The 8,986-nt window shown below is 44.6% G+C and overlaps 1 protein-coding gene across 4 annotated transcripts in view; it reads right to left on the bottom strand.

Annotated features, from left to right (window-relative positions):
* Positions 1-276: 276 nt before the first annotated feature.
* The window catches only part of PDCD1 (programmed cell death 1), a 49,344-nt gene continuing 40,634 nt past the window's right edge, over positions 277-8,986 (bottom strand). For all 4 annotated transcript variants that reach the window (XM_061634535.1, XM_061634533.1, XM_061634534.1 and 1 more), the window contains exons 3-5: positions 6,256-6,420; positions 4,870-4,901; positions 277-1,849 (exon numbers count right to left, since the gene is read on the bottom strand). In XM_061634535.1, the coding sequence (XP_061490519.1) occupies positions 1,631-1,849; positions 4,870-4,901; positions 6,256-6,420 (416 nt within the window). In that variant the 3' untranslated portion in view covers positions 277-1,630. The remainder of the gene's footprint in view (positions 1,850-4,869; positions 4,902-6,255; positions 6,421-8,986) is intronic.

Below are 8,986 nucleotides of genomic sequence, written 5' to 3'. Positions count from 1 at the left end.
ATAGGTCAACGTTCCTTGTACAGGTAACTTCACTTGCCACAGAACCCTAAAGTGTCACCTCATTTATTGTTTATTTATTTATTAAATTTATAGCCACTCTAGAAGGAGCCCAAATAATTTCTGTTGACAGAAATTTACCTCCTTCCTTCAACGCAGCCAATAAAATATATATACAATATTTTATATGTATGAATAGATAGATCCATAAAACAATTCCTTAAAATAGTCGTAGAATATTATTTTATTATTTATTAATTTATTAATTTTACATGTCTGTCAAGGCGATTTACAAACATCATAAACACAGTATTTGAGAACAGTATTTAAAAAACAGAACAAAGGATAACTGAAAAGAGATTTTAAAAAATACAAAACGCATATGTTCAAGAATTGGCTTCACTCCATAACACAATATCCAGCAGTGATCAGAATAACTTACTAACTTTTTTAAAAAAAACCCTCTGTAAGTACAAAATGGTTTTCTAGACTTTTATAAATATATTGTTATTTGGGCCCGGCTCTTTGTTTCTGGTGGGCTTCTTTAAGGAGGGAGGGAGGGTCCTAGACCTGAATCAGGTATCTTAGAAGAGAATAAGCCTGGCTCCACCATTACGCAAAGTGATTAGGCATCTGCCTTGGGAGCAGATTCTGACGGTGGGGGTGGTGATCGGCCATGAGGTGCTAGAGGACAGAGCTGCATAGACCATGAGGATCTGTCCACCACCACCCAAGCTAGCCCTCAGAAAGATGCTGTCCCACCAACAGTGCTGAAATAAGATTCAACTTTAGTCCAGTCATCTTCTGTATGTGGGGGCGGGGTTAAGGGTGCTGGGAATTGTAGCTCTGCAAGGAGAAACTATAGTTCCCAGGATTTTTTAGGGGGGTGAGACATGTTCTTTAAATGTGTGTTGAATGTGCTTTAAATGTATGATGTGGATCTCGTGTTGCGCAGAGAAGGTCCTCCTAAGACTTGGGTAATAAACAGCACCCAGAACTGTGCACCCAGAGTCTATGCCTTTAGATGTACCACCAGATGTATACCTGCCTCATCACCACCCCACCTCCGTGAGAAAGCTGGCAGGCATGTTTCACACCAGTGTCTGAGGACAGCTGCTCACAAGCACCATCAAGGGGTTGTGCGGCCCCTTGAAATCTCCACAGGTCTGTGCATCTGCTCAGGAAATGATTTCCAAAATGCACAGGGCACCATCCTGGTATGACTTAGTAACAATAAGGCAGGGACCAGCGACCCAGTAGCTTCGCGATAAGAGCACACGCTCTGCCAGGAAGTTGCACTGAAAAAGGCCTCAGAGTGAGGCTCTGTAGACCCTAGTGAGCCTGACGGGTCAGTTCAACATATAAACCAGCTTCATATCTGTTGCTTACCCCTGGTAAGAAGAGAGGGCCTCTGAGCGCATGCAGTGTGGCTCTCTTTTACCAGCACCCTTCTTCTGCTGTTCAGTTTCTAGGGCTTTGATTCAGAGGATGTCGCTGTCAGGCTTGAGCCCCAATATGTTCCAGTTTTGCAAAGGAATCATTGGCACGGTCACCGGTGTTTGTGGTGCAGTCCCAGGACCTCTAAGCATGGCGGAAATGCAAAAGTAAAGGGGAAAGTCTTGCTTCTGCCCCTTCAGTGTGGCTGTGGTCTGTCAGGGCGGCACCTCTGTTTTTTAGTCTTCTTGTCCCTGTCAGCAGCAAGTGGCTTCTCCTGAGGGAATATGACAGTGGCATATTCAGTCTGGTCAGAAGAGAAGCACTTGTGAGGGGCTCTCTGGGCAGTGTCCGCTGCACGGAATTCCAGCACTCCGTAATCCACGGTGAAAACAGTCACTGCAGGGGGCCCTTCTTCCTTCAGTTAAACCAAGAGAGGGAGAGTGTCACCGGTGTGCAGTTATTTTTGTATAAGAACCTCCTTAGTGCTAAGCAAAGAATACAACAAATGCATACAGAAGAATAGGGTCTGTTGATGGAACCTCCATGTTCAAAGGCAATGTATCTTTGAACATCAGGTGCTGGGGGGTAAATGACGGAGGAAGGTTATGCCCTTCATGCACTGTCTGTTAGCTCTCAGAAGCCTCTGGCTGCATGCTGTCAGAAAGAGAATGCTACATTAGGAAGACCTTTGCCCACCTGTGAGCAGGGTAGGGCTTTTTATAATTTTAAAAAGCAAGGAAAAATAAGGCAAGAAAAACCTTTGGCCTCCTCATAAGGTTCACCGAGGGCAGCAGCAGTGCCCTCCTGAGACTTTCAAATATTTTTCTTCTCTTCCCACCTGCTGCGGTTTTCAGAAGGGTTTCACTTCACCCCCTGCAACAGATGGTTGCAGTGGCCGTTTCTGGCACAGCTCAAGCATGAAGCAACAGAGTGTTTCAAATCCCCACTCAGCCATGAAGTTCACTGGGTGACCTTGAGCGAGTCACTCCTGCTCAGCCTAACCTACCTCACAGGGCTACTGGGAGGATAAAATCAGGAGGAATGAACCTTGTTTGTACACCACCTTGAGCTCTTTTTTAGGAAATGTAGGGTATAAATGTAATAAATAAATAAAAGCATTTGGAGGTATGGTGGGTGCAGGGGACAGTTCAGCTCCCCTCACCCTTCTGGGGTAAAAAGCAACACTCTCGCCCCTCTCTGATTTATGACTGGTGCAGATGTGCACACCATCGCTCAGCGGCAGAGCATCTGCTTTGTATGCAGAAGATCCCAAGTACAATTCCTGGCAGGGCTTGGAGATACCCTGCCTGAAATCTTGGAGAAGGGCTGCCAGTCCATGCAGACGATGCTGACCTGGATGGTCTGACTTCCCATATCCCACAAAAACATGGCCAACCTCATCTAATTTGGCTCTAAGTAAGACACAAACAGAGAGTCAGTGCGGCATAGTGGTTAAGGTGCTGCCTTACCCCAAATCAGAGCATTGGTCTGTCTAGCTCAGTAGTGCCCACAGTGGCTGGCAGCAGCTGTCCACGGTTCCGGGCAGGAGCCTTTCCCCAGCTCTACAAAGAGAAGCTGAGGGTGTTGTGCAGATGCGCAGTCCTTCCCCTAACCAGGGTTTCGCCTGAGACACAGCCAATGCATGCACACATGCACGCAGGCAGAGCAAGTCCTGGGGTCTTTGTGGGAGGTGGGTCCCCCAGTCACGTGTCAGGGAGAAAAAAACACCTGTCTCCGAGTTGTCTCTAACAGGGATCTTGCCACGCCCAAAGGAGAATTCATACTGAAGACATTTCAACGTGTTGGATTAATTTGAATTATGGAGTGCTTGGATTTGAGGCTAGCTGCCGTAGTGGTTAGAGTGTTGGACTATGACCCGGGAGACCAGGATTTGAATCCCCACACAGCCATGAAGCTCACTGGGTGACCTTGGGCCAGTCACTGCCTCTCAGCCTCAGAGGGAGGCAATGGTAAACCCCCTCTGAATACCGCTTAGCATGAAAACCCTATTCGTAGGGTCGCCACAAGTCAGGATCGACTTCAAGACAGTCCATTTCCATTTTTCAAGAAGCAAACAGTCTGGCCAACGAACTCAAAAGCTCCAGAACTTTCAGACCCACCTCTTTCATGCTTCCAAATGCTACAGGTTCAGTCCTCCCCTCTGAGGTGGTCAGTCTGCCTGGGTTTGAGCTGGACCTCATTCAAACTGCACACAGCTTCAAAAAACAAATCCTCTGCACACAGGAAAACTAGCATCTCAGGAAGTGGCTGGGTCCTTCTTCCAGAGATGCTGTTTTTTGTGTGTGCGGATAAATGTAGGGCCGGCCCCTTAAGACGTCCTTTTTACTGAGCATCCTTGATGATTTGTGCTCATGAGGCTACCAGGATGGTCATAGGTGACCCACTTTTAGTACTCTTTGCGCCTGCAAATGTTTTTGAGCAATCATGCTGCTTCACTTCCGATCAGCGCATATCCCAAAGCTGAGTGGTAGCACCTGCCTTGCATGCAGAAGGTACCAGATCCACTTCCCAGACTCCTTGCCTGAAACCTCAGACAGCCCCTGCCAGTCAGTGCAGGCAGTACTGAGCCAGGCAGACCAATGGTCTGACTCAGAACAAAGCAACTTCCTACATGCCCTGCTGAAATCCCAGAGCTTTTTACACCATAAACCTTCTGGTTTACTTTTGTTCCCCTTTGGTTGTGCGGTAGCCCCTGCAGACAGCAATCAAGTGGTAGGAGCATTGAGTCAGCATTGCAGAACAAACTAAAGCTGAATAAATCCAACACTAATGGACTGTTATTGCGTTGAAGAACATGTTGCACAATGCACTCATAAAACACCTTTCTGGAGGGGCCTGTATTTGTATGAAAGGGACAAACTAGATGTGACGTGAAATGCATCTTTGCTTTAAAAATATTAATAGCATCCGTTTCGGAGGGGAGTGATAATTACCAGGATTGATTGCAGAAGGCGTAGAGAAGGGATTTTCATTGGAGGGAAATCCTCCATTGGCACCAGTTTGGAAATTACCACCAGATCTTGGAAAAGTTACTTTTTTAAACTACAACTCCCATCAGCCCCAGCCAGCATGGCCACTGGATTGGGCTGATGGAAGTTGTACAAAAAAATAACTTTTCCAAGCTCTGATTACCACCACCACCACCACTCCAAATAGCAACAAACAGTCGCTTCAGAAAAAGGATTTTCCTCAAACCATTGCAGGGAGGAAAACTCCCCCTCAGCATTATCGCCTCTCTCCCTCCACCCCTGCATTTTTTAAAACCTGCACATGAAATGCAAGAACCAAAAAACCATTTAACTATCCCACCTAGTTTGGCCCTCAGTTATTTGATCACTTGCAGTCTAAAGTGCAGCCACCACAGCGTGAAGGAGGAACCCACCAGGAGAAAAACTTGAGCAACAGGGAACTTACCAAGGGAGCATTTTCATCCTGCAATTTCTCTTCTGCAAAATGACACAAGGGATTAGAATTCATTCCCATGCAACAAACTGTCACATCGGAGGGCAACCTCCAGGGGTATTTGCCCTGTGTGATTCCAAGTGTAGCATAAGTGCCTTGCAGTTCAATTTTTTTTAAAAAAATTATTACAGTATATCGTATACATTCCTGAGCTAAAGAACTGGTTGCTTCAGAAAGGCAAGATTCCTAATGTACAAACTGTTTCCTCAAAAATAAAAGAAATATGTAGTTTGAGGATGGGAAACCTCAGATCCTGGGGTCAAACATGGCCCTCTAGACATCCCTATCTGGCCCTCAGGTCACACCCCTAACTGGCTCTGCTTCAGTGTTCTTGCCTGGCTGGTCTGTGTCCCTGGAGTCTGAAAATGCCTCTTGCCTGTCTAGATGAAGGATAAAGAAAGATGTGTAAGTCTGTGCCAAAATTAGCCTCCTGTGCAAAGGTGGAATTCATGTTTACTGCTGTGCCCACTTTTGCATCTGGCCCTGCATGTCGTCCCCAGAAGGTTGCCCAAAAGAGAATGTGGCCCTCAGGCTGGTAAAACTGAACTGGCCAATTAAAGAAAACAATTTAAGGGGGCCCCTGGACAGGTGTCGGCAGAGAGCCTTGTCTGGGAATGTATTTATTTATTTATTTATTTATTTATATCCCACCCTTTCTCCCAGTAGAAGCCCAGGAATTGGGGCCCTCGTAACTGCCCAAGGATGACAAGGTGTTGCCTCCAGTCCAAGTCCCTTAACTTTGTTTCATGTCATAAAAAGTGGCCCTAAGTTCATAAAAATTCTTTTGTTTGGTCTGATCAGAAGTCCATCAAGTCCAGAATTCTTTCTCCAGCGTCTGTTGGTCAGATGCCTTGCAAAGCTCACAAGAGGAGCATGAACAGGAGGTCCTCCCGCTATTATATGAGTTAATCATGTGGTAACTAGAAGTATACAGCCCTGGAACATGGAGGTTCAGTGGCGGCATACACACCATAACTTTAGCGCACATTCAAAGCACATCCTCCCCCCCAAATCCGGGGAACTGTAGTTTACCCCTCACAGAGCTAAAATACCAAATACCCTAAACAAACTACAGTTCCCAGGAACAGTCTATGTAGTAGTATACAGCCTGTTGATTTCTAGGTATTCTGTCTAATTGTTGTTGAAAAAGAGGACTTCACAGAATATATGCATCAGGCGAGAACAGGATGCTAGACTAGATGGGCTTTGGTATGATTCAACAGGGCTGTTCTTAAGTCCTCAATTTCTAACTAAGGGAAGTGGAGAGGATGCAACCCAGCAAGGATCCACAGGGAGAAAAGAAAGCTTCCCAAGGTTGCCAGTAGCTCTGATGCATACCTTGCCTTTTCCGGTTGAAGTTAATCAGGAAGTAACACAAAGATAGAAGCACCAAAAACAGTACAACTCCTCCAATGACAGCAAGAATTATTTCCCCATAACCATTCTTCTTCTCCTCCTCTTTTTCTTTCCCCTCCTCCTGCAATCTAGGCTCAGGTGCTTTTTCTGAGGATATGAAACAGCAAAGCAGAGTTATTGACTGGTTCTAAAATTTCAGCTCCATCCAAAAGCAAATCCAATTGGTCAACATTGAGTAACCTGGTCTCTCAGATTCTCTGTCTGTCTCACTTCATCATCAAGAAAATGTACAGGAAGAAAGGCTGAATTCATAGGAAGAGGATTCCAGCACAACTCAGGCACCAGACAAAATTTGAAAGGTTAGTCCAGTTCAGGTGTATTGGCAAACTGCAGAAAATCTTCAGGAGATAGGTGGAATCCATCAATTGCCCCTCTAATGCCATATCTGGACCCTATATAAGGGTCTGAATGCTTACTAATATGTTTTTATATGTAGCTGTATCCTGTGAAGAGTTAATTCTGTGTAAGAATGAATGATGTGATAAGAGGGGGTGGCTAAGGACAGTCTAATTAGAACTAGGAGGGGCTGGGAATTCCAGGTCATAAAGTCACAGGAACCAGGCTTTGGCAGAGTGCCCAAGTTGGCATCTTTCCAAGCCTTTGATCTGTAGGAAAGAATGTGCTTATCTTAGGGAGCAACCTGCCATGCCTTTGATCTACGGGAAAGAATGTCTGGTCTCCTTTGGCTGGCTGCCTGGAAACTCCTCATTCTGACTGACAGGACAAGGCACTGGTCAGGCCAATGACGTATGAATGGGTGTGCTTAATGCAACCAATAAGGCCAAATAGGTGGGAGTATGTGACACAGCCCACTAGTATATAAGTGATGGTAGCCCACTGCTCTAATGAGACTCAAACACTTACTAGTGAGAAGAGGAGAGGGGGGAGATGGTATGACTGGTGACCCAGAGAAGGTCAGCCACTGCTGACAACAACTATAAAGGGGTGTACCAGCAGCTGAGTCAGGTTGTATCTGCTGTGTTAGTGCTGTTTATTATGTTGGTCCTTATTTCATGAATAAACCTGGTTAACTAGCACAGTTGGTGTTAAATTTCATTGTCTACTTGGATCTGTTTAAAAGATCATCTGACCACCACCACCACTTGGCAGAACACCAGACTAATTGATTCCCTCTCCCCCAACTCCACTAAACTAAAATGGTCAAGGGGCTGGAGCAACTCCCCTATGAGCAAAGTTTACTGTGAGTCCATATATTTTTTTTATTGTACATCAATTACTAATTATTATTATTATTATTAACTAATTAATTAAATTTATATCCCACTCTTCCTCCTAGCAGGAGCCCAGGACAGCAAACAAAACACTAAAACACTCTAAATCATATTAACAACAGACTTTAAATATATTAAAACAAAACATCTTTAAAATCATCTTTTTAAAAAAGCTTTAAAAACATCTTAAACAGCAATCCCAACACAGACGCAGACTGAGATAAGGTCTCTCCTTAAAAGGCTTGTTGAAAAAGGAAGGTCTTCAGTAGGCGCTGAAGAGGTAACAGAGACGGCGCCTGTCTACTATTTAAAGGGAAGGAATTCCAAAGGGTAGGTGCCACTACACTAAAGGCCCGTTTCCTATGTTGTGCAGAACAGACCTCCTGATAAGATGGTATCTGCAGGAGGCCCTCACCTGCAGAGTGCAGTGATCAACTGGGTATATAAGGGGTGAGACAATCTTTCAGGTTTGCGGTCCTGACAGTATACTGTTTGCACCTGTAAACGTTGTGGGGCAGACATACTGTTTCATTTCCAGTCAGTCATGTCCTATAACTTCCTGCAGAAATTGTTAACTTTTTATGCCATAAATGTTCCGGGGGAACAGTTTTGTCCCCCTTTTGTTGCACTAAACCACAAGAGTGCCTATACAGACGGCCATAATATGGAGAACATTGGGGAAGCATAGCAGAACAACTAGTAAAGTGGAATGATGTGTGCACAGTCTAGTATCAATCCATCACTATTATTGTGTCAATGACATGCTCCAGATCTCCCTACTTCATTTTCACTTTCTATTGATTTCACTGTATATTGCTGTATGTATTTCTCCCACAACCATCTTCCTGTGATTAAACATAAAGTATGCACACACGTGCTGGTATTCAACTAGGAATTCCCAGATGTTGCTGTTGTGCAGTTCTTGGGCACACTGCTCAGATAACCCCTGCACCTACACCCCATTTGGACAAAATTAACATGTTTGAATCAACAAATTAGAAGGCAGGGACAAAGACAAAAGGGAACATCTACGGGTATGGATGGAAACATGCAGATTTGAACTTCAACTGCACCTGCAAATGAGTCTGTGTGTGGACTAATGAGGTCAAATTCAAATGTAGAAAATGTGGATTCCAAGGAAGGTCCAGGTGAAATGCCAACAACCCAGAGTCTGAAAGGGACCACCTTTAGGGGCTTTTTAGTTTTAAAAAACAGTGAGTAAGGAGGGGCATGAGAGAGGTGTAAGAGATGATAGACAGAAGTGTGCAAAAATTCTTCTGTGCTCACTTAAAACATTTTTTTAGGCAAGCCTATCCAAACACACAGGTCCAGAGGCGTTTTAATTTCTTTTTAGCTTACAGTTAATTTGAATGATCTTTTAAATGTTTTTAACTGCTTTTATTTATAATTTTAAGGTTGTT

The sequence above is a fragment of the Rhineura floridana genome, chromosome 7 (assembly GCF_030035675.1).
Source record: "Rhineura floridana isolate rRhiFlo1 chromosome 7, rRhiFlo1.hap2, whole genome shotgun sequence".
Lineage (NCBI taxonomy): Eukaryota > Metazoa > Chordata > Lepidosauria > Squamata > Rhineuridae > Rhineura > Rhineura floridana.
Note: the sequence above shows the minus strand (reverse complement) of the source record. Positions and strands in the feature narration are given on the sequence as shown.